The following is a 25,783-nucleotide window of genomic DNA, read 5'->3' on the forward strand; positions in this document are numbered from 1 at the left end:
TTGTTTTGTGGTGATATTGTTGTGGCCAAATAAAGTTGTTTCGTTCCCAAGAAAGTGCTTTTGGGAAAAGTTTGTGGCTTTTAGGGTTTAGATTACTTTGACAATGCATGCAATAGTTTTAATGGTAGCTAGGGTTTAGGGTTTCTTTGTAAGCTTTCGGATTTGGATTTTCGTGAGTTTAACCAAAGAAAGCTGATCGTAGTGTCGAGTTTTGTTTACTAATGATGTCTTGGATGACACTCGAGTTAGCTCGGGATATAAGACAGGTACCCTTTATCGAGAGATTAGAGGGTCGAATCTCTCGCCTTTTTAACCTAAAAAGTGGCACTTGATGACTCCGGTAAGCTTGTGGGTTTTGTAAGCTTCTAGATTTGGATATCCTAGTTTAACCTAAGAAATGAGATCTTAGTGTCGAGTTTTGTTTACTAATGGTGGCATTGGATGACCCACGAGCTAGCTCGGGATATAAGATAGGTACCCTTTATCGAGAGGTCAGAGGGTCGAATCTCTCACCTTATTATACTTTTAACCTAAAAAATGGCACTCGATGACTCTGTAAGCTTATGGATTTTGTAAGCTTTGGAATTTGGATCTTCGAGTTTAACTTAAGAAATGAGATCATAGTGTCGAGTTTTATTTACTAATGATGGCATTAGATGATCCACGAGCATAGCTCGGGACATAAGATAGGTACCCTTTATCGAGAGGTCAGAGGGTCGAATCTCTCATTTTATCTTACTTTTAACCTAAAAAATGGCACCCGATGACTATGTAAGCTTATGGATTTTGTAAGCTTTAGAATTTGGATCTTCGAGTTTAACCTAATAAATGAGATTATAGTGTCGAGTTTTATTTACTAATGATATCATTAGATGATCCACGAGCATAGCTCGGGACATAAGATATGTACCCTTTATCGAAAGGTCAGAGGATCGAATCTCTCACCTTATTATACTTTTAACCTAAAAAATGGCACTCGATGACTCTGTGAGCTTATGGATTTTGTAAGCTTTGGAATTTGGATCTTCGAGTTTAACCTAAGAAATGAGATTATAGTGTCGAGTTTTATTTACTAACGATAGNAAAGGTCAGAGGATCGAATCTCTCACCTTATTATACTTTTAACCTAAAAAATGGCACTCGATGACTCTGTAAGCTTATGGATTTTGTAAGCTTTGGAATTTGGATCTTCGAGTTTAACTTAAGAAATGAGATCATAGTGTCGAGTTTTATTTACTAATGATATCATTAGATGATCCACGAGCATAGCTCGGGACATAAGATATGTACCCTTTATCGAAAGGTCAGAGGATCGAATCTCTCACCTTATTATACTTTTAACCTAAAAAATGGCACTCGATGACTCTGTGAGCTTATGGATTTTGTAAGCTTTGGAATTTGGATCTTCGAGTTTAACCTAAGAAATGAGATTATAGTGTCGAGTTTTATTTACTAACGATAGCATTAGATGATCCACGAGCATAGCTCGGGACATAAGATATGTACCCTTTATCGAGAGGTTAGAGGGTCGAATCTCTCGCCTTATAATACATTTAACCTGAACCCGGGCTCTCTTAACTTATGACGTTTATCAAATGTCATCATGAACTTTAAATGTCATCAAATTAGATTAGACTTAGTTAAATGAGGTTTAATGAAAATGAAACATCCCCGGATAAAAATTCAAATATCTCTAAATACCAAATAGAATGCGCTGGGCTGGGCTGGGCTTTAACTTCATGTGCTTATATTTGGGCCGTCATAGTTTTGGGCCTTGTTGGGCCACTTAATTACGGCCCAATGCACTCGAACCGCGGTTTCGTCTCCATAAGCTTTTGATATTGGCGGCTACCATCTGAGGTGACGGAAGGTTGAAGTAGAGAGGTTTCTTCTTCGACCAAAACCCTGCACTGCATAAACCCTAGAGGCATCTGTTCAAATCTCTTCCTTGGCGAATCCATGGCTAAGTTATCAAACCTTAGCTCGAGCAACAATGATAAGAAGGACAAGAAGAGCAAGAAGAAGAAGAAGAGTGCTGGTCCGAAAGCGTTGTCGATGAAGGTCAGTGCTCCGAAGGCGAATCCATTCGAGAGCATTTGGTCTCGTAGGAAATTTGACGTCCTTGGGAAGAAACGTAAGGGAGAAGAGCGTCGTATTGGCCTTGCTCGCTCGCTTGCGATTGAAAAGGTAGTGTCTCCCTTGATAATTCTTGTGAACTGATTGATTTTTGCTTTACTTTAGGTAACTGTTGTTTCTTCCTTTAGTTTGGTCGTTAGGTTTTTAATTTTGTGTGTGTTTTGTGAGGCAGAGGAAAAAGACGCTGTTAAGGGAGTACGAGCAAAGTGGTAAGTCTACAGAATTTTCCGATAAGCGAATTGGGGAACAGGACGAAGAGCTTGGGGAGTTCGACAAGGCTATTTTACGTTCGCAGCGCGAACGGAAGGTGAGCGCATTGGTCTGCTTTGAGCATTTGGTTCTAGCATCGTTTACTGTAATCCGTTCTGATTGCATTTTTCTTTAGCTAAAATTGAACAAGAGCAGCAAATTTAACTTATCTGATGGAGAAGATGACGATTATTTTGGAAGCAATAGTCTTGGCGCGTTACCTGCAAATGACGATTTTGAGGATGAAGTAATACCTGACGACGATGACGATGCAGAAGCTGCTGAAACTAAGAGTACGTGTAAAATTTTTGCTAATGTATATCACTGCACAGCATGCTTTGTTCATTTTTTCCCCTAATGCAGCCTTATTTTCTTTCAGAGCCTAATGCCGTTTTTAGATAATTTTTTGAAAAATGAACCCCGGACTTAGTTTCTTATTATTGGTTATCCCTCTCTTCTGTTGAACTTGGAATCTGTTAATGCCGATGAACACTTAATGGAATACTAGTCCTATATCAGCTTGTTCTTTTGTTCCTTCGGAAAATCATTAATACCGCTCATTGTACTATGCAGAAGGGGCTTATCATGGTGCACCGTATCAACAAAAAAGTGGTTTATTAGAGGGAGAGGAAAACGTGAGATTCCTTGCTATCTATTTTTTCTTTCTTTTTATGTGATTGACGTATATGGACAAACTGATTGTTTTCATACTTGCAGCACACATGTATGTTGTTTGATCTTTTCCCTTTCAGAAAGTTGTAGCTGAAATTTTACAAGTCTTTCCTCTCTTACTTTCAAAGTTATCCCTCTACAGGGAGAAAAAATGTGAAAGCTTTATTGTCTTTCTGTTGTTGCACACTCCATACAAGTTTTGTACGGCACAATTGCTTTTGTACTTTAGGCTATGCAATGGGTCTGTAGATATGAATGTATTTGGATGTAAACACTTGTTGCATGCATGTTTAAGCTCATATATGCGTATCTCTACTTGTTTCAAAGCATTGAGTATTTCTGAAACCAATGATCTAAATTTACAGAAACGCAAAAGCAAGAAGGAAGTGATGGATGAGATTATCGCAAAGAGCAAATTTTTCAAGGTGAACTTTTTTCTTACCGTCCTGTAGTTGCACCTGTACAAATTCTGACAATTTTCGTTTTCTTTCATTTTTTCCTGAATCTATTTTTCTATGTGTCAAACTTTTTCTCAGGCACAAAAAGCAAGGGATAAGGAAGAAAATGAACAACTTATTGAAGACCTGGACAAGAAGTTTGAGTCGTTGGTCCAGTCTGAGGCATTATTATCTCTCACTAGTTCTGGTAACGCAAATGCCTTGAAAGCTCTTGTTCAAAAGAGTATTCCAAATGAGCATTTGAAGAAGGATAATTTGCTCTCTGCTGGGAAGACTGAAAATTTTAATCAGGTATTAAATTGTATGTTTTCTGAATTTCACCAAGTTTATTACGTAGTTCTGTTTTTCAGTCATCTTCCATTCTGTATTTATTATTATTGTTATTATCTTTTTCAAAATTTAGTAAACAACTTCAGGACTTTTTGTGCAGTATGCACTCGTTTTCCTCTTTTGGTTATTTTCAATGTTTCCTTTTCTTTATTATTTATATGTCAACTTCTATCTCTCTCTCTCTCTCTCTCTCTCTCTCTCTCTAAAAATTATGACATTTTTCATGCTAACAACTTCAGGGCTTCTTTCTGCATGATGTAGGAAAAACCTGATGCTTTTGACAAGCTTGTCAAAGAGATGGCAATGGAAATACGTGCACGCCCCTCTGACAGGACGAAGACCCCTGAAGAAATTGCCCAGGAGGAACGGGAACGGCTTGAACAATTAGAGGTATTTTATGATTGTAACCATGTGATGGAGGCCTAGATTTTCTAATACAAACTTTCTTCTTTCCAGTTTTTGTTCTAGTTCAATTCGTGTTTAGGTTGAGGAAAACAGAGTATTTAATGGTATCTAGCATGTGTTAGCGACTATTTGTGTGAATTACAGAAAATGGGTATGTAATATTTTTGAGTTTACTGGTGGATTGTCACTTCAATGCGGTAAGTGCATTTAATGATCTACTATTTATACCGTGATTGATATTATATTCTATCCAAGTATTAAGGAGTTCCTTTATTTGTATGAACTTTTTTTTTTGCGTCTTGAATTATTTGTAGAATGTAGAATAAGTTTAGTTAGGAATTCTTGTATGTCTCTATGAACATTTTCTAGCTTCTTAAGGGATTTGTGGAATGTAGAACAAGTTAAGTTAGGGATTGTTGTATGTCAGTATGATAATTTTCTTGCTCCTTAAAGGATTGTGAAATGTAGAACAATATAAACCTCCTAAACTATGGGGTTGTATCAATAAAATCTCTAAACTAATAATTGACTAATAATTGTTTCAATTCCCGTAGTTTCACTAGTGTAATAATTTACCCCCTCCATTAGATTCCAGTTAAAAAAATTTAGTTCACACGTGCAAAGACTTGTAATTCTATTAATTAACCCCTAAGTGGTCATAAGTGAATCAGGTTAAGCTTTCAATTTGAAAATCATCAACGCACATGTGTAAACTATTTACGAGCAATTAGGAGTTTTATTGATAATTATTACTTTGCATGTGTAAACTGACGTTTTTGAAACGGAACATAACAAAAGGTATAGATTGGTAAACTCATGATAATTTAGTGATATATTGATATTTGCCCTACATATCATCATCGAAGACTGAGATGCTTAGTAGCTGACATTTGAGAAGGTGACATTTCTGCTTAGTAACTTCAATGACATTTTACATTTCAGGAGGAAAGACAGAAACGGATGCTTGCGCCAGATAATTCTAGTGATGACGAAGACGGTGATGCTGAAAATGCATCTGTACAGAAACGAAAATTTATATCTGGGGATGATCTTGGTGATTCTTTCACGCTTGATGATGATGAGCGCAATCATAAAAAGGGTTGGGTTGATGAGATTTTTGAAAGAAAGGATGCTGATGGCACTGAAAGTGAAGATGATGATTCTGCAGAAGATACAGACAGTAGTGATGATGTGGGTGGGGATTCTGATGATGAATCCGAGGAAGATGATAACACTCGTGGAAGGAAGCATTCTTTGAAGGATTGGGAACAGAGTGATGATGACATTCTTGACTCTAACTCAGAAGAGGACGATGAAGCAAGTAAAGAAGACAAAGAACTGGATGAGAACCATCCTAAAAAGGCAAACAAGGGTGCCATAATTAAAAGTAGTAAAAGTGAAGGAAGCTCTGAAGATGCTAAGAAATTAGAAAAGAATACGAAGCGTGAAAATAAACCAGAACTTCCTTATATAATTGAAGCACCAGAGAGCTTTGACCAATTTTTGTCATTATTGGCTGATTGTTCAGATAGCGATGTACTCTTGATCATTGATCGAATTCGGGCAAGTAATGCTATCCAGTTAACAGAAAAAAATCTGGAAAAAATGCAGGTATGCTCTTATTTTATATTTTTATGTTCTCACATAATACATCATTGTTATGGGAATGAACTGATGTTTATACGTTTTTTGGTAGAATAAAGTTACATTCCACTATGTCTGCTGGTAGTTCTCTTGTTTAACTTGTTTATTAGAAGTCAGAAACACATCGAAAGCTATTAATTTATATGTGCGGAGTAATTTTAGTCTGCTTTCATTTCTCCCACCTTTCTTTTAATTCAGGCTTCAGGAGTAACTATAAAGGAACGTTCTTTATATCCAGTGTACTTTTAGTTATTTTCATTTCTTTCATCTCTTTTCCGTCTAGGCTACTGTAAGTGGAGTTTTTTTATGACCTAGGGTTTTCACTAGTTACACTGAGTGTTGTACTCATTTATTCTACTCAGTAATTAGGTGCCTGATCTTACCTTCATTGATCTTACATATAAATACTAAATTTCTAGAAATTTTGTGTTTATTACAAAACAAACATCCTTTTCATGAATCGTGACTATGGTCTTGAATGCTTATGATATATACACTTCTCCACTCCAACGTTGCAATAGAATTTATCCTCTTTGTTTTGAATGCATATGTACGTTCTGATTGTTATTGGGTTGCTTTCTGTCCATTGGTATTAATGTCTCGTTCAGAGATTCTATGGCATACTTCTGCAATATTTTGCTGTGTCAGCAAATAAGAAGCCATTAAACGTGGAGCTACTAAATTTGCTTCTCAAGCCGTTGATGGAGATGAGTAGGCAGATTCCTTTCTATGCTGCTACATGTGCTAGGACGAGGATATCCCACACTCATCAACAGTTTTGTGTTGATAATAAGAATCCAGGTATATTTTCTTCCTCCTGTAGTATATACACCAAAATACCTTTGTACGTAACTGAATTTTTTCTTGCAGAGAATAGCTCATGGCCTTCTTCCAAAACTTTGATTCTCTTGAGGCTATGGTCAATGATATTTCCTTGCTCTGACTACCACCATGTGGTCATCACACCAGCAATATTGTTGATGTGCGAATATTTGATGCGTTGCCCCATTGTGACCGGTCGGGATATTGCAATTGGCTCTTTCTTGTGTTCTCTGCTGCTCTATGTATGTTAATAAGCTAATTGTATTTTTTACATTAATGTAGCTATGTTGCATTTGTTAAGTGAATGTTTGCGTTGTTTTATATAACTATTCTTTTTCCTGGAGTACCTTTTCTGCCATTTTTCTCAAGGAAAGCTCCATTTAAAATGCAGGTAGCCAAACAATCTTTGAAGTTCTGTCCTGAAGCAATAAACTTTCTCCAAACTTTGTTGATCGCAGCTGCTGGTAGAAGGTCATTACCCTCGCAAAATCCTCAGGTATACTGAAAAGTTCACACCATTATTTTTTGGTTGTCTTTCGTCCACTGTCCAAGTATTCGCATTTTCTTGTAGTATAACTATTGCCAATGACCAAGAATACCCATTTTTTTTCAGCAGATTTGTAATCTAGTGGATTTACAAGCACTTGGGCAGTTGCTGCGTATACAGAATCCTACAAACGAGATTACCCCCCTGGACTTCTTCTTTATGATGAATTTGACTGAACATTCTTCCATTTTTAGCTCCGACAGCTACAGGTATCTGTGTGTGCGCGCCCGCGTCAGTAGGGTCTTTTCTATGCACTTTGCTATAGTCGCATCCACTTTCCACTTTTCTCTCTTCTTTTTCTCGTTGGGGGAGGGGGGCATTGGAGTTACTCTAGCGTTTTAACGAAATTGATCTTGAGAGCGAAAAGTTTCTAAACTATTCCAAATGAAAAAAAAGTGGCCAAACTCTTAGTTATTGAAGGATGCTAGGAATATAGATTGAGACGTTCCTTTTGGCTCCTATCACCATGTATATGATTTTTTATACCTACTTTCCCAAATTGATCTGACGTTTTTGGAAGAACCAGAGTGAAGATACCTTTTCATTGAGAACCGAATATCCATTTATATGTTTCGTATTGTATATATTGATAATGATATTGTACATTTCGTGTTATATATATTGATAGATGAAGGTTTGGTCTTTGAAACTGCAGGGCCGGGGTGCTGTTGACAGTTATTGAAACTCTTGATGGATTTGTTAACGTATATGGTCAATTGAAATCCTTCCCAGAAATCTTCATGCCATTCTCGACAATTTTACACGAATTGGCACTGCAGGAGAACATGCCGGATGTATTACGTGATAAATTCAGCAAAGTTGCTGAAGCAATTGAAGCCAAAACGGAGGAGTATTACATGGGGCGGCAACCTCTTAGAATGAGGAAGCAGAAGGCTGTGCCAATCAAATTACTGAATCCAAAATTTGAGGAGAAGTACTTTCCTTCTATTCCGTCTTTAGTTTTATTCATGCTCTCTAGTGTTCTTCCTCAGTAGGAGCCTCAAACAGAGCACTAATGGTTGCAATTTCTTGTTCTTACTTCCGCAGCTTCGTTAAGGGCAGAGACTACGATCCAGATCGTGAACGAGTTGAAAAAAGAAAGCTGCAGAAACTTTTAAAACGTGAAGCTAAAGGAGCAGCCCGTGAACTACGCAAGGATAACCATTTCTTGTTCGATGTGAAGGCAAGAGACAAGGCACTGCAGGAAGAAGAAAGAGCAGAACGATACAAAAAGGCGAGCGCCTTCCTTCAACAACAAGAGCACGCTTTCAAATCGGGGCAGTTGGGAAAGGGAAGGAAGAGAAGAAAATGAAACCAATGGGGGGTTTGATTTGTGTTTCATAGTCTGTCTCCAAGAGGACAAACAAAACACCACATCATACACTGCCATGAAAGCGAATCAACCACGAAGAAAGAACGAGCAACCACAATTCAATTCGATCGATCAAATCGTATGCATTTGCTTCCCTAGACAACCAATCAAAATTTTTTGGCCCAAGCTAATATTCATATTTATTGTGTTTGTTACTCATCCAGTTCATTGAATATCTTCATGAGTATGAAAAGCCTCTTTGTGGTTTGGGTCCTGTATTATAGGTTCATGACTCGTAGGGGCAACCATGAGATTATTAGGATGATGATATAAATGTAGTTTTAGGGTATTTTGTATCCCAGCATTTTTTTATGTAAAAACTAAAAAATTAGTCTTACTTTAAAATTTATGATTTATTTCCTGCCCTAATCAGATTTCTCCCCCAAGTAGATTAATTAATTAATTAGAGACCCAAAAAAACACTAAAATTATAATTATATAAAGGCTTAAGTTCGGTTTGGAACTTGGGCCACCGGTTTACTGTCTATTACCGGCCCAATATTTAGGAGGGCCCAGTCTGTAAACAGGCCCATTACTCCTTGTAATATCATACTAATTGTTAATCTATAATTAATTTTTTTTAAGAAATAGTATCTATTATTTATATTTAATTTTTTAGTTAGTTTATTAAATTCAATAAAAATAAGGCTCAAGTGAACTATAAGAACTAATTTAAAAATTGTTACAATTAAAGAAATAGTATACCTATAATGACAATAATAAAAGAGTTAGCCGTCGATTTGATAAGGCTTATTAGTAACATTATGCTCGATTTAAACAAATTTATCAAATTGATGGCTTCGGCCCACCACCATATGAGGAAAGGGAGAGGGTAAGAGCACGACACTGCTCGAATCGCTTTTGGAGCCTTTTGTTCTGTTGGATGATGAAAGTCCCAGATCGACTAGTCTAAGGAATAATCATGAGTTTATAATTAAATAATACTCTCTCCATTTGTAGGAGGAAAGTAGACAATATCTAACAGGTTCAACTCCTAAATTTACTTATAAAAAAAACTAACTTTCTTCATAATTTAAGGATATTTTAAAATAAATTAAAAAAAATGAAATAAGTAAATTTATTATTTATTTTATTAACAATTACTAAAGGCTAACTTCGTAATTAGCCACGGTTGCCTTGTTTATATATTTTATTAATAAAGAACTTCCCAAAAACTGGATTCTCCACGTGGGACAAGGAATCAAAGCACGCAAATACANAAAAAAAAAAAAAAAAAAAAAAAAAAAAAAAAAAAGTAAAACGCATCGTTTTCAGTGATAAGAAACTGCAGCAAGCCCAAAAAGATTTATTTATTTATTATTTTATTTTTTACTTTGATTTATGTATTAATTATATTTTCATCTTCATGTATTATATATTAATATTTAGGCTCAAGACTAAATGCAATGCATTTCTCAAACATTATCACTTATATTGGTTTATTTTATAATTTTTCTTTTTAATATTAAAATATTTATTACATATAAAATCCAAAAATAAATGTTTAAAAATTTATCAGATAATTTTGAGTAACGTGTGATTTAACCTAATTTTTATTTTGGTTATGAATTTTTTTTGTATCTATAATCTTTCGGGTCGAACAAGATGACCTTAAAGACGGTATTCATTTTTCGTATCGCTCGATTATGTTGTGGAGTTTGAAATTTTAGAGGTAAAGAATGAATATTTAANAAAAAAAAAAAAAAAAAAAAAAAAAAAAGGAAAAAAAAAAGTGTTGTTCTTTAAGCTTTCTTGCCATAACCAAATTGCTTTTTCCCATTCCCCTTTTTTTACACCTAAAGATATTCAAAAGAACTTTGGCAAAAGCTTTGGAATTTAAGGCAAAAACGTATTGGAAAACTCCCCAATTGTCTCGATTCTTTCAAATCAACATAATTACGAAAAGATTCGAGCAAATGATCTAAATAATATTACTATTCTTTCATAATCTTTCCAAGTAATGAAAGTTACCATATAGAGAACAATTGTAATGACTCGATGTTTTAGATAATAGGCTTCAATATCGATAGTATATTTGTCTCCACTATTTGTGTTACTAGCATCTCGATTAGTAATAACATATGTCTTCCCTTACTAATGTGTTTGTTTACAAGAATCAATATCGTTTGAATTCATTCATGCCCATAACAAAATGTTCGACCTTTTTGGCCTCTGTGCCCACCAACTTTAGAGTGAAGCACACAAGCCTCGTGAATTGGCGTTTATAGGTAGTAGGATTAAAAAATTCAACAGAAACTCCTATGTGTATAGGTAATTGGGTCTCCATTAGTGTTGAGGGATCTCTTAGCAAGTCATCCCTCGCATAAACACGACACATAGAACCTTATGTTCATTCAAATAGTTCATGAATTGGAAAACAGTTTATCCAGAGGATAGTTATAATTCTATTGATAGGTCTCCTAAGAACCCATCAAAAGTGCGATGGTCGTACCTCGCTTATAGAAACAAGCACGATTCTAAAAGAAGTTAAACGTCATGATATAATGGATTGAAGCGTCATGTATTCACTTTTTGAAAGTCGGAATGAAAATTACTACCTTTTTAAGGGTGGTTTAGAAAAGATTAAAAATGTGTTTGTTGGGGGGAAAAAGATGAAAGAATTTGCTTTACACAACCAAATTCATAGATTAGGTGTGTGTCTTGATCTGAAAGTGATGTTTAAAAGGCCACCATCATCAAGTCTCCCTCTAGATTTTGTTTAATAATATACCAAAAACTACTCAAAGTTCAAACCACTATACACATTCCATATTGGAGGATGAAAAAGGTCAAAAGCTTCCTCAACTTTCAAAGTCTCCTTTAAAAAAACAAAAACCCAAAATATGAAACAATTAACAACATCCTTCCACCTTGGTTCCTCCACCCTTTCAAATTTCGTCAACTCTTGATTCTAACCCGGCCATGTTACCCCTCTAAAGAAGCCCACCGCTAGCAGATATTGTCCTCTTTAGATTTTTCTTTTCTGGCTTCCCCTCAAAGTTTTTAAAACGCGTCGACTAGGGAGAGATTTCCACGCCCTTATAAAGGGTGTTTCGTTCTCCTCTCCAACTGATATGAGATAACACTAGAGACTTATTAGACACAAAAATGAAAACTTTCATTTTGGTTAAGTCAGGAGAAATAAAAGCTAACAGAAGAGCCTATTCTTCTGAGTTATGTACAAGAAGGAAGGAGCTGATGCTGCTCCATGTTTTGGTTCCTATGTAGTATTTATGGTGCATTTACATGATGGGCTTAAATCAATTCAGTAGCAGTAAATCTCCTCATGATTATGACCTTATTAACCCAAAATTTACAAAAGATCTAGATCTAAAAAGACCACCAAATAAGAATCTAGTTGGTGAATCCTGAGAAGAACCTTGTTTTTGTTCTTTAGGACTGCCTTTCACTTTCAGTATTGTTTGCCCGATCAAATCTCGAATTGAATCTATCGTCTTCGAATCGACTGGATACCCCGACGCATCACGAACGTAGAACGTATTAATCGCCTTACCGCCTTTAGTTGATACCTCTGCTCTTGTGACAGTCAGGCTGTTCTCTCGGAAGATGCGGGTGACATCTGAGAGAAGGCCTACTCTATCTGTTGTGCATAACTCAAGCTTCAAGCCCTGAAAAACAAGATAGAACAATGAATCAACAATTCGAACAAAGCGAAAAAACTCGAACGACCGCGAAAAATAGTCTTTAGTTTCGGTGATATGGTAGTGTTCTTCACGCACCTCAGACACTCTTCTCCTTATAGCAGCTTCAAGACATTGAATTACCCTTTGTTTCTCTGCATCAGATTTAACAGGAGATCCATCTATATGTCTAATGTAATATTCCTACAAATTCAGAATAGAGATCATAAGCCTAAAGAACAAGTCCACATTGTCTCTAAGTTGCTAAAGATGCTAGTGATCGCAATCTTACCTGATAGGCTTCTGTCCCTTCAGCAACTACATTGGCATGGAAGACCACATATTGCATATCTGTCAACGTGCAAATTGTGTCGAAAAGAAGTTTCGGGCGATCTTTGCTCCGAATTGTAATGACAGAATAGTCTATGTCACACCAATTAACAACCTTGACATTAGGCCTTTGCTTCTCGTCCATTAAATCTTCACCAAGAAGTTCATAATCCCTATCAGCACACATCATCTGATGAAGCCTTCTGTCAATGTGAGTGACTCCTTGAGACACGACCGTCTTAGCTCCATTGGTCCTATTGTTGCTTCCCCTTAGTACATTACAGAGTAATCCCTTGATCCTAGATAGCCTCTCAAGATCAGTAATTGCAGAACCAGTTTCGTCGTCGGTGACATGCATCACGGCGGCCGCCCGTGTGTTGTGAGTCCACACCTCGGCGTGCACAACGTTGCATTTGAGGTGAGTGAGGACAGCGCTGAGTTCAGAAAGTAATCCTTGTCTATCATTTCCAATAAGCTCAATTGCTGTGTAATCAACCGATGGTTTTACACCCACAGATCTCATGGAAGATGCAAAACAAGAATCCGACTCAAGCGACTGAAAACCAAAAAACATAACCGCGTTGAATTAATTGAATGAAACACATGAAAGAAAGAACAGAAAGATAGAAACAGGCACATAGCACATACCCTTTTGATATAGTCTAAAACCCCTTCATCTGTAACTTTGTTTCCATCTTGATCAGTGACATTAAAAACTGTCCAAGAAGCCAAAACCACATGAAAATCCTGATGGGGAGAGAACCGATATAAGAGAGAAAAAATGGGAAAGAGAAACTTACCATCCATGAACCAACAACCATCACAAGAAATATAGGCTTTGGTGACGATGAGATTAAGATCAGTAAGAACTTGAACGACTTCAAGAAGAATCCCATGTTTATTGGCGCTATCTACCTGCAACAAAATGGTTGAAATGAGCATAAAGTAACCCAAATGGAAGACTCCAGCAAATAAGAAACAGAGTTCAAAATCATATACCCTTATAACAGTAGCATCCTTACAGGCTTCATTGTCAATAACAACCCTGGAAAAAGACATAAANAATAATATATTACAAATTTTAGTAGTGTCTAATAAATTCAAAAATTTAATATATTGAATGTGATAAATGTCTAAAGCTAAAAAATAAGTGGTAACTGGTGTTCTCCAACCTATCGTAAATTTAAATAAAATCAAATAATCATATAAATTATTAACAATGACATTTTTTTGGCATAACACAGAAAGTTCAACAAGGACTTGGTGGATGACCAAAATCAATCAACTAGTTGGACCTTCACACCTACAACCTTAATTTGAAATTCTAGGGTGATGGGAGAGGGAACAAAATATTACTTATAAGGGTGTAAAAAGATCTTTCTAGCGTTTTAAAATCGTGAGGCTAATAGCGATACGTAACGGACAAAAATAGACAATATCTACTAACGATAGATTTGAACTATCAGGATCTCTATCTTCCTTAGCACCTTTTGTGTTTNAGAACAGAGGAAAGGGAAGGAGAGACACAGAGAGAAAACCAAAGAGAACATACCCATTTTCGATCTCTGAGGATTTTGTAATCTGTTTAGAATGTTGAAGGTTTCTTCTCAGTTTGTTCTGAAACGCCGCAAACAAGGCTTTGTATTCAACGAGAAAGCAAAGGAGAAGATTAAATACACAAGCCAAGGGAGATCTCGGGCTCGCTTTGGGAAGGTTTGAATGAAACAAAGTATTTTCAAAAATCAATACTTTTTTTTTTTTACCAAAAAGATATTAGTAAAAAAATAGGACCTCCCGACACGATACTCCAAAACCTGCAACTTGAAAAAAGTACAAGAAAACACACAACACTTCTTCCCCACTCCCATCTTTTTCTCTCTGTCAAACCCTTTTTTTTTCCGATTATTTATTCATAATGGAGATTTAAATCTCCATTATTTGGTCTCTTTGTCCTTGTGTTAACAATTCCAATCTCAGTTATCCTGAATAAGTACATTCATATCATCATACGTGGAAATTTTCTCGAAAACAAAAAAAACCCAAAAAGGACCAGAGGACTCTAGCCGGCGGGAACATTGACCGCCGGCGCCGGTACCATCACACATGTGGCGGAGGGTTTAAAGCCCGAAACAGCTCCAAGGTCAGTGGAGCTGGAAAGAACCCGAGGGCGCTAAATCTCCCCACAAATTCCGGCCAATTTTATTGGGTGGAGATTAACTAATAACTGTTCTTTTTGTGTTGTTTTGACAGATTGAGTGATAACTGAGGATGCAATAACTATGATTAGTTGCAGTTGTACAGTTAATTGAAAATGAATAAAGCTGGCAGCTTCCATTTCATTTAATTACACAGCTTAGGTCAATACTCTGCCAATTCTTCATTAAAATTAAATTCAGCCTTCAACAGAAACCATAAACTTGGTCCCTTTTACTTTTCTTTGAAATAATATATTACAAATTTTAGTAGTGTCTAATAAATTCAAAAATTTAATATATTGAATGTGATAAATGTCTAAAGCTAAAAAATAAGTGGTAACTGGTGTTCTCCAACCTATCGTAAATTTAAATAAAATCAAATAATCATATAAATTATTAACAATGACATTTTTTTGGCATAACACAGAAAGTTCAACAAGGACTTGGTGGATGACCAAAATCAATCAACTAGTTGGACCTTCACACCTACAACCTTAATTTGAAATTCTAGGGTGATGGGAGAGGGAACAAAATATTACTTATAAGGGTGTAAAAAGATCTTTCTAGCGTTTTAAAATCGTGAGGCTAATAGCGATACGTAACGGACAAAAATAGACAATATCTACTAACGATAGATTTGAACTATCAGGATCTCTATCTTCCTTAGCACCTTTTGTGTTTAGGTTCTTTAAATTCCCAATAAAGTTAAAATTTCAATCATAGAATCAAACTAAGAGCAAAATCAGATCCCAAGCCCACAACGTTTCTTCCATATTTCATAAAATAATACTTCAAATCAAGTCCACAGATAAGAGAATAATTTAAAATTATTAAGTAAAGATTAAATTCATACTAATTGGACAGAACCAACTGGTTTGATAAATGGGCATTCATTACAAAACGCTGTGCATGCAGCATGCCTATTACTTTAATTGAACAAACCCAACAATAATTTTCTACTAATAAATTTTTGACAAACTTCATTAAAATCGCCCATAAAAAATAAAAAAAAAATCAAATCAATGAAGAAATACACACATTCAATCCCTGGCAAAGAGTGAGCAGAGGACTAGAAGGGAACAGCCGAAATACAGCTCGGATAGCAATAAACATCAGACAGAAACCAATCAACTACCAGAATTTCAGTGTCTAATTGAATCCATTCACCGTAATGTACGATATGCATTGCTATTAAGATAATAAACTAATACTTCATGGAGGGGATGTTAGTTTACGAATTTAAATACTACTCTAGTTTAGTTTATTTTCTCGATAGGATTAATTTCAAAGGGTGCATTTCAGACATCATTTAATAATAAAGGTTTTGAATAAATAAAAGCAAAGTTAAATGAAAGTTAAATGTTTAGGTTTGTTTTGATGACCACTTGATTTTTGGCTTTTGATCTTCAAAAATTAAGCACATAAGAATTATTTCAAAGGGTCATTTTTTTTACTTTTTGATCTTTGAAAATTAAACATATAAATATTATTTCTACACATGAGTTTCTTCTAGATTAGGTTATATACTTTCTATAAAAGTGTTTTTAAAATTCGAGCCAATTTTGAAAATTAAAAAAGTATTTTTAAAAATATATAAAACATATATATTTTGTAGATTTAGTTAAGTTTATCAAATGTATTGAATTTATTATAGTTGGGCAAAAAAACAAAACCCAACTACTCGGTTTGGCATTTTGTCAAACACTTGATGCGCATCCGCGTGTGGTTAAGGCCAAGCAAACAACAATTTAAACTAAACCTAGCAGTGGGTTTAATTATAGTTAGGCAATACAAAGCAACACACTAACCTGTTGGTTTTGGCATTTTGTCAAACACTTGGTGCGCGCGCACACACGCGTGTCTTAAGGCGACTGCCGGCCGGCCTCGTGAGGCTGTCACATGGTCCCTCATTCTGAGCTCCCCAATTTCTACAATGCCTGTTTGTGCGATTTAGAGCAGACTCCTTTTCTCTCTGTCCTTCTGAATTCATAGCTGCTGCAGTTCAATTTCAGGCCTATTAATGGTGTAGCCAAGTGGACGAAACAGAGACGATTATATAACTTTTTACTTACAGAACGAACGAACGAATGAATGATCGCTAAAAACTGGGCTACCACTTCGTTGTGGCGCGCTTTTTTTCATCAGAATCCGCAGAATTTGCTGATCTTTCTTTTGCCTCTCCGTTTCTTGATGAACATTGATTTTTGATTGATGATAATGGATGGATCTTCTTCGGGCTTTTCAATACAGAATCGGTTGCTTTGGGATGTACGATTCAAAGGTTCTGAAAAGACAAGGCGTTCCATGATGGTATTGCAATCTGAACCCTCCTCTGTTCATGTCGTAATTTTCGGATTTTACAAATTNAAATTCAAAAATTTAATATATTGAATGTGATAAATGTCTAAAGCTAAAAAATAAGTGGTAACTGGTGTTCTCCAACCTATNTTTAAATCGAAATTATTATTTTATATTATGAAAATAATAATATTAAATAAATAAAATTTATGATTTTTTTTTTTTAAATTTAGTTATAATTTGTTTTAACAACTAAACAAATNTGACCACTTGATTTTTGGCTTTTGATCTTCAAAAATTAAGCATATAAGAATTATTTCAAAGGGTCATTTTTTTACTTTTTGATCTTTGAAAATTAAACATATAAATATTATTTCTACATATGAGTTTCTCCTAGATTAGGTTATATACTTTCTATAAAAGTGTTTTTAAAATTCGAGCCAATTTTGAAAATTAAAAAAGTATTTAGAAAAATATATAAACATATATATTTTGTAGATTTAGTTAAGTTTATCAAATGTATTGAATTTATTATAGTTAGGCAAAAAAACAAAACCCAACTACTCGGTTTGGCATTTTGTCAAACACTTGATGCGCATACGCGTGTGGTTAAGGCCAAGCAAACAACAATTTAAACTAAACCTAGCAGTGGGTTTAATTATAGTTAGGCAATACAAAGCAACACACTAACCTGTTGGTTTTGGCATTTTGTCAAACACTTGGTGCGCGCGCACACACGCGTGTCTTAAGGCGACTGCCGGCCGGCCTCGTGAGGCTGTCACATGGTCCCTCATTCTGAGCTCCCCAATTTCTACAATGCCTGTTTGTGCGATTTAGAGCAGACTCCTTTTCTCTCTGTCCTTCTGAATTCATAGCTGCTGCAGTTCAATTTCAGGCCTATTAATGGTGTAGCCAAGTGGACGAAACAGAGACGATTATATAACTTTTTACTTACAGAACGAACGAACGAATGAATGATCGCTAAAAACTGGGCTACCACTTCGTTGTGGCGCGCTTTTTTTCATCAGAATCCGCAGAATTTGCTGATCTTTCTTTTGCCTCTCCGTTTCTTGATGAACATTGATTTTTGATTGATGATAATGGATGGATCTTCTTCGGGCTTTTCAATACAGAATCGGTTGCTTTGGGATGTACGATTCAAAGGTTCTGAAAAGACAAGGCGTTCCATGATGGTATTGCAATCTGAACCCTCCTCTGTTCATGTCGTAATTTTCGGATTTTACAAATTTAAATCGAAATTATTATTTTATATTATGAAAATAATAATATTAAATAAATAAAATTTATGATTTTTTTTTTTTAAATTTAGTTATAATTTGTTTTAACAACTAAACAAATTTTAAAAATTTTAAATGCCTTAATATTAATCATAATTAAAAATGTCTCTTCCAAATTCACTTATTATTAAATTAAAAAAATAAAAATTTTAAAATTTAGTTCTATTATGTTTGATTATTATTTCATCCCGAGGTCATGCTCGTCTAAGGCGTACTACCCATGACCGCATGCCCATGACAAGCCAAACCCATTATGTCTTTCCATGTTCTAGGGTTTTACTTTTGTATTTTTAAAAAGTACGCCGTTTCACACAAATCATGTCTATGCCCGCTAGACATAAAATGCCTCATTGTCAACTTCTCCTTACCAATAGTGTCATATACTGTGAGCGGTTGTTGTTACTATATTGCTTGCATATATAACACCTCTTTCAAAACCTCTATTTCGAAAATCTCTCTCTGCCCTCGTTTTCTAAAATCGAGACTAGAGGCTCGAGAATACGTCGTTTGGCCGTAGGCGACGTAAGAACGAATTGTGCGGCACTCACTTGTTGTTCATTAAATATTAAAACTTCATAATTTAAAATTTTACAAATTGAAATAAATTGTCTGATTTATTTAGCTCTGTACTTTATTTCAATTTAAAACATGACAATTCCAACATGTTCAGTGAATAAGACACTTATGACCCGTTCAAAATTTAATGTTTTTTTTCTCATGTCTTATTGCACGAGAATTATAATGTTTAATAAATTATTATGTGTAACGGGTCATTATACTAATTAAACAACTTTATCCTAATTAATATAATTAATATAATTAATAATGTATTTAATGGCCTTTTTCCCACCGGGAAAATCTTCTCTCGTGCTCAATTAAAATATTTATTATTTTTCTAATTAGGTAATTAAATTAATTAAGAACTAATTGAGATTAGTGGATGCTAGTCTACGTCTACACCTATAGTATAGCGTGGGGCCCACTGTAAAATTCAACGGTCAAAGCGTTTGACCGGAAATCAGAGGGGTTTTTCGATATCATCGCGCGGTCACGTGGGACCAGTAGTAAGCGCACGTGATATCCGGGGCGGCGCCACCGGCTGAAAACGAGTCGCAGGGAGTAATGAGGGTATTTTTGGAATTTAAATTTAATAGTATTATTTTTGCGTAAATTAAAGAAAATATTTTGTATTTTGCTGATTATTTTTTTTTATTATTTTATTTTCTTTGATAAATGTTAACGATAATCCACGTGTTTAAAAGGTTAAAAAAAGATTAAATATATTATTTATAAATTTTAAATAATAAATAAAGTTGTGAGATATTTTTTATTATTCTTTTTAAAGGAAAGCTTTTGGAAGTTGGGAAGGGTCGTTTTTGGTACCTCGTCGTTGCCACGTCAGCGGTCCACGTCGGAAGATTGAAATTGGAGATTTTTTTTTTTTTTTTTTTTTTCATTTAAAAATATTTACAAAATTTTATATTACCCATCAAAATAATAATCATTTCATTTGAATATTAGATATTATTTACTTTAAATATAAATTCGATCGACAAAAATAATTATCTTCATATAGATAAAAAGAGTGAAAGTAATTTTTTGAACTTTTAAATTCAAAAAGGAAGAAAATGATGTTTTAGTCATTGAGCAATGCTCGTACAAGAAATTGAAGAAAACGTGTGGTAAACAAGCTCACCCGTAATAAATAATATAAGCCACACTTTTTCTCGAGTAAACTTTTCATTAATTCTAACCACATGATAACTATATCTATGATACTTCCTATTTGTAACGACCCAGGCCCACCGCTAGCTGATACTGTCCTCTTTGGACTTTCTTTTTCGAGCTTCCGCTTTAAAACGCATCTCCTGAGGGAAGGTTTCCACACCCTTACAAAGGGTGATTTATTCTCCTCCCCAACCAACGTGGGAGATCACACCATTTGTCCAACAAATGTTGAACTCGAAAAAAAAAAAATAAATAAAAAATAACTAATAATTTATTGTAGTTAGAACTAAAAATTTGTCTTCCAACTTCCCTAGCTCCCACTTTCTTATCTGAATTGTAATATATTTTTATAAACAATAATATAGTGATCTAGTTGATCACTACCCTATTTTTGTTTGTTTATATATATATATATAATAGAAAAAATGAAGGGACAAGAGGAACATGTTTCCTGCGACCATCACCTCCTTGCTTCCTCATGTACTGGTCTCCCCACCAGCCGATTGGCCCACAAAACCTACTACCTTTGGCCCAAATTTATTGCAAAGAATGTCTATACCTAATTAAACTGTCATAAAAATAAAATAAGAAGTGAAGAAAATACAGGATGTTCATGGCCCACTTGGGCTAACTTGACAAACATTTGCAGAAGTCCTAAGCTTTCTCCTACTGATGTTCTAGATCTCTGTTTAGGCATGATAAGAATGTTTATCCTCCTACCTCCCAAGTGTTTTCATTTTCAAAACAAAACAATCGACAGCAAAATACGTGACTTTGCAGAAGTTAATCTTGGTTACTAACAAAGATTTTGCATGCCTGGAGCAATCCGAGAGGCAAAAATGACTTTAAAGCTCGATATCGGGCATCCCTGACAAGAATGAACCGGGATCTTCCGATCCAAGTAGTGGCATGTATTCTGATCCTCTAACATGAACACTGAAGCAAGCTGCAAAGTGTAAGAACAGGTTGAGATATGTGAAAGATATGAATCACATTTGATCTGATTTCAGATTAAGAGTTTCCAAGTCAGGCTTAAATTGAGTAAACTAATGAAGCCCATTCCCAACCTTGGGCCACAACTACCAAAATTTACTAGTCTTTAGTGAATTAATGATTTTCAGCCCACTGCCTGTCAGGCATGGACAATAACCCATATATTGCTCATAGCTACATTATTTCTTTTTTAGTTCAACTCGTGAGGGTATAGGGTTTCTATGAGATCCCATAACCTCTTGGTCGATCAAATATGCTTTTATACAATATGAACGGGCTCTTCACAAATTCCTATCACTACTAGTTAGAAACATTCTCGTTCAACGTGTTTCTGACTTTCAATGCACAAATGAAGTAGTTCATGCTCAGAATATCAAACAGATGAACGTTTAGAGAAATACCATTTTCTATCTTCATCGTACTTTGAAGCATGGTGTCCATCTTCATTTTCATATCAGAATTATCGTCCATATGCGGGACTAGTAGAGTGAGCTCACGGTAAATGTCACGAACAAATCTGCATATCTTCTTAGCAAACTCAAGTTCTCCATCTGATATTCGACCAATTGCTAACCGCATCAGTTCTCCAGTCAAATCTGCAAGCTGTATTGAGCATTTATCATCTCTTATTCTAAAACAGGGGTTTAACATGTACTAACAAAACCATTTGCGACCTCACTTGTTTATCCGTTTTCAGTAGTCGTAATAATCAGTTGGATTCTAGCGATTCTTGACCGAACAACAAGTACATATCAAAGAATGCTACTGATCTCTTTGCACATAATGTATTTTTGTGCTAATCATTTTGAACAAAATAATTCCATGAAAAGAAACAGATCTTTGATACTAACCCCCAAGATGTAGTCGAGATTGTTAATTTGTAAAGGCTCAAGTGATGGATCACTGAGGGGTAGCAATACAGCATTTATCTCATCAAGACTCAAAAGAGTTCCTGTTTTGCAAAATTTACATAACGTTGCAGCTTCAACATATTCTTGCACCTGCAGAGGCCAACGCTAAGCAAATCAACTTATTGTTAAATTTCTGGCCAAAATCGGTAAAAGACAGAAAGGTTACCCCTGGTGAGTATGCTCGCCTTAGCTTCCAGAAATCGGTTCCCTGTAGTTCATTTACAAGTCGGGACACATGCCGAGTTGTCACATCTGCCAAGTCCTTTTCTGCCTTTTCCAGAACTTCCTCTTTGTTTTGTTTACTGATTCTGTTTTAATAATCNTGTCACATCTGCCAAGTCCTTTTCTGCCTTTTCCAGAACTTCTTCTTTGTTTTGTTTACTGATTCTGTTTTAATAATCATACTACTAAGCCACATTTCCACATATAAATATATATATTCATATTCATCATGAGTTTGTACCAACAACTAGACCATGAATTCAAAATGGATCAAAGTGAAAAATTTTATAGATTGATGTGTTCAACCGTTCAAGAATCTCAAAGGTTGAAAACAGAAGACAGCCAAATAATATTATATGAAAAAAGTAAGAACACTAAGAACACGAAGAACACTAAGAACACTAAGAACACGAAGAACACGAAGAACAACTGAACAAATGGATATTAACAACNGTATAGGGTTTCTATGAGATCCCATAGGAGGAGCAAAACGTTTTTTATAAGAGTGTGGAAACTTTTTCCTAATAGACGCGTTTTAAAACTATGAGACTGACGACGATACGTAATGGACCAAAGTCGACAATATCTGCTAGCGGTGGGCTTGGGCTACTACAAATGGTATCATAACTAGAGACACCGAGCGGGGTGCCAGCGAGAATGCTGGACCCTCAAGGGGGGTGGACTGTGAGATCCCACATTGGTTGGAGGGGGGAATGAAGCATTCCTTATAGGTGCGTGGAAACCTCTACCTAATAGACCCGTTTTAAAATCGTAAGGCTGACAGTGATATGTAATGGGCCACAGACAATATCTGTTAGGGGTAGGCTTAGGCTGTTACAGTTTCAAACCTCTGACCTCTTGGTCGATCAAATATGCTTTTATACAATATGAACGGGCTCTTCACAAATTCCAATCACTACTAGTTAGAAACATTCTCGTTCAACGTGTTTCTGACTTTCAATGCACAAATGAAGTAGTTCATGCTCAGAATATCAAACAGATGAACGTTTAGAGAAATACCATTTTCTATCTTCATCGTACTTTGAAGCATGGTGTCCATCTTCATTTTCATATCAGAATTATCGTCCATATGCGGGACTAGTAGAGTGAGCTCACGGTAAATGTCACGAACAAATCTGCATATCTTCTTAGCAAACTCAAGTTCTCCATCTGATATTCGACCAATTGCTAACCGCATCAGTTCTCCAGTCAAATCTGCAAGCTGTATTGAGCATTTATCATCTCTTATTCTAAAACAGGGGTTTAACATGTACTAACAAAACCATTTGCGACCTCACTTGTTTATCCGTTTTCAGTAGTCGTAATAATCAGTTGGATTCTAGCGATTCTTGACCGAACAACAAGTACATATCAAAGAATGCTACTGATCTCTTTGCACATAATGTATTTTTGTGCTAATCATTTTGAACAAAATAATTCCATGAAAAGAAACAGATCTTTGATACTAACCCCCAAGATGTAGTCGAGATTGTTAATTTGTAAAGGCTCAAGTGATGGATCACTGAGGGGTAGCAATACAGCATTTATCTCATCAAGACTCAAAAGAGTTCCTGTTTTGCAAAATTTACATAACGTTGCAGCTTCAACATATTCTTGCACCTGCAGAGGCCAACGCTAAGCAAATCAACTTATTGTTAAATTTCTGGCCAAAATCGGTAAAAGACAGAAAGGTTACCCCTGGTGAGTATGCTCGCCTTAGCTTCCAGAAATCGGTTCCCTGTAGTTCATTTACAAGTCGGGACACATGCCGAGTTGTCACATCTGCCAAGTCCTTTTCTGCCTTTTCCAGAACTTCTTCTTTGTTTTGTTTACTGATTCTGTTTTAATAATCATACTACTAAGCCACATTTCCACATATAAATATATATATTCATATTCATCATGAGTTTGTACCAACAACTAGACCATGAATTCAAAATGGATCAAAGTGAAAAATTTTATAGATTGATGTGTTCAACCGTTCAAGAATCTCAAAGGTTGAAAACAGAAGACAGCCAAATAATATTATATGAAAAAAGTAAGAACACTAAGAACACGAAGAACACGAAGAACACTAAGAACACGAAGAACAACTGAACAAATGGATATTAACAACCGAGGTATAGTCCTACCTGTGTACTTGAAAAATGACCTTTTTGCTGTTCATTGTAATATCACGGCTTGCTTTCACCACTCTTTCCCGTTTATCATTCTGTAGATTTAGTCAATTGAATATATGAACCAAACAAGTAGGAAAGAAATTTCAATAAATTGATGCAAACTCAAGCATTATAGCGAATTATTCTACCCCAACCCCGACTAATTATCCAGAATAGCATTTAANGGGTAGGCTTAGGCTGTTACAGTTTCAAACCTCTGACCTCTTAGTCGATCAAATATGCTTTTATACAATATGAACGGGCTCTTCACAAATTCCAANCGAATTATTCTACCCCAACCCCGACTAATTATCCAGAATAGCTTTTAATACTGAATAGTCAACAAATGGCTCCATAGTNAGAAATTTCAATAAATTGATGCAAACTCAAGCATTATAGCGAATTATTCTACCCCAACCCCGACTAATTATCCAGAATAGCATTTAATACTGAATAATCAACAAATGGCTCCATAATAACAATCGCAAAGTTAGAAACATCGGCTAAATCAACTACATTGCATTTCAACGACAGCAATCCAAGCCACTAAGCCAATGATCAGAAACAGTAAACAAATTAAAGCAATCGACGACAACAACAACAACAACAACAAAATAAAAATTCAATCTCCAGAAACATTCAGCTTCATAGCGAAATCGTCGTAGAGAAATAGAAATGAGGCAACAACTATAGCTACGGAGAAAATGATGAACTTACGAGGTTATTAAGGTACTCAGCATATTTAGCGAAGGCGTCTTTCATGGAGGACTGAGTGGATAATGTCCTCGCTCTTTTCGGTGAGCTCTCCACCGCTGTCCCTGCAACTGCCAACAAATTGAGATTGTAACCACAGACCAGAAGAAAACGAAAGATGATAGTGAAATAGATTTGCAAAATTCAACCAGATTTGATTGCTCAAAACCCTAATCGACAGAAAGAGAGAGAGAGAGAGAGATCAATACTTTTATGAAGTAGCTGGGGTTTTGGTTTGGCAGCCATGAGAGCGGCCTTGTGAAATCCCGTAGCATAGAACATCTGTCCCTTCGGGACACCCTCGCGCCCAATTCCGCTCCATACACCACAAATTAGTAAATTGGAATTTTTTTTTTAATTTTTAAAATTTTAAGTAAATTTTTATTTTTTAATTTTAATTTTGAGTAATTAATGAATTATCATAAAAATATTTATTTATAAAAAATATTAGAGTAATCAACTTGAACATAGCTCAACACATAACACCATATCAATTATATCAGAAAGTTGTTATATCTCTCCTCTCTCGACTTTTGACCCATCCTATAAAGTTTACTAATATTAATGAAACTTTTAAAGTTTACAGTATTTTTAAACATAGTTTGAAATTTTAAAATATA

The 25,783-nt window shown here is 35.4% G+C and overlaps 3 protein-coding genes and 1 long non-coding RNA gene across 8 annotated transcripts; 1 reads left to right on the forward strand and 3 right to left on the reverse strand.

Moving 5' to 3' along the window:
- The first annotated feature begins 1,959 nt into the window (after positions 1-1,959).
- On the forward strand, positions 1,960-8,989 carry LOC111798552 (nucleolar protein 14). Of its 2 annotated transcripts, none has more exons than XM_023681782.1 (14): positions 1,960-2,187; positions 2,309-2,443; positions 2,522-2,678; positions 2,959-3,020; positions 3,423-3,482; positions 3,594-3,806; positions 4,107-4,235; positions 5,193-5,861; positions 6,503-6,695; positions 6,765-6,958; positions 7,108-7,212; positions 7,330-7,472; positions 7,919-8,197; positions 8,311-8,989. In XM_023681782.1, the coding sequence occupies exons 1-14, from the start codon at positions 1,960-1,962 to the stop codon at positions 8,573-8,575; spliced, it is 2,832 nt and encodes a 943-aa protein (XP_023537550.1). In that variant the 3' UTR covers positions 8,576-8,989. The 2 variants fall into 2 exon arrangements, with proteins under 2 accessions (XP_023537550.1, XP_023537551.1); XM_023681783.1 differs by having other exon boundaries at positions 7,333-7,472; positions 8,311-8,575.
- A 2,788-nt stretch (positions 8,990-11,777) lies between these two features.
- LOC111798722 (ACT domain-containing protein ACR4-like) lies at positions 11,778-13,665 on the reverse strand. The gene is made up of 6 exons (XM_023682036.1): positions 13,606-13,665; positions 13,407-13,521; positions 13,255-13,322; positions 12,569-13,162; positions 12,376-12,480; positions 11,778-12,264 (listed from the first exon to the last, which is right to left on the reverse strand). Exons 1-6 carry the CDS (start codon positions 13,663-13,665, stop codon positions 11,926-11,928), a joined length of 1,281 nt encoding a protein of 426 aa, XP_023537804.1. The 3' UTR covers positions 11,778-11,925.
- A 493-nt stretch (positions 13,666-14,158) lies between these two features.
- On the reverse strand, positions 14,159-17,136 carry LOC111798172. Of its 2 annotated transcripts, none has more exons than XR_002815669.1 (3): positions 16,874-17,136; positions 16,610-16,796; positions 14,159-14,212 (listed from the first exon to the last, which is right to left on the reverse strand). It is a non-coding gene; the product is annotated as an uncharacterized LOC111798172 (long non-coding RNA). The 2 variants fall into 2 exon arrangements; XR_002815668.1 differs by having other exon boundaries at positions 14,163-14,223.
- Positions 17,137-20,666: 3,530 nt separating this feature from the next.
- Positions 20,667-25,474, reverse strand: LOC111799278 (translin-associated protein X). Of its 3 annotated transcripts, none has more exons than XM_023682757.1 (7): positions 25,373-25,474; positions 25,128-25,234; positions 24,384-24,463; positions 22,196-22,337; positions 21,970-22,119; positions 21,520-21,721; positions 20,667-21,071 (listed from the first exon to the last, which is right to left on the reverse strand). In XM_023682757.1, exons 1-7 carry the CDS (start codon positions 25,443-25,445, stop codon positions 20,971-20,973), a joined length of 855 nt encoding a protein of 284 aa, XP_023538525.1. In that variant the 5' UTR covers positions 25,446-25,474; the 3' UTR covers positions 20,667-20,970. The 3 variants fall into 3 exon arrangements, with proteins under 3 accessions (XP_023538525.1, XP_023538527.1, XP_023538526.1); XM_023682759.1 differs by having other exon boundaries at positions 25,313-25,465; XM_023682758.1 differs by lacking the exons at positions 21,520-21,721; positions 21,970-22,119; positions 22,196-22,337 and adding exons at positions 23,272-23,473; positions 23,722-23,871; positions 23,948-24,089 and having other exon boundaries at positions 20,680-21,071.
- Positions 25,475-25,783: the final 309 nt, after the last annotated feature.

Source organism: Cucurbita pepo, chromosome LG07 (genome assembly GCF_002806865.2).
Source record: "Cucurbita pepo subsp. pepo cultivar mu-cu-16 chromosome LG07, ASM280686v2, whole genome shotgun sequence".
Classification (NCBI taxonomy): Eukaryota; Viridiplantae; Streptophyta; class Magnoliopsida; order Cucurbitales; family Cucurbitaceae; genus Cucurbita; species Cucurbita pepo.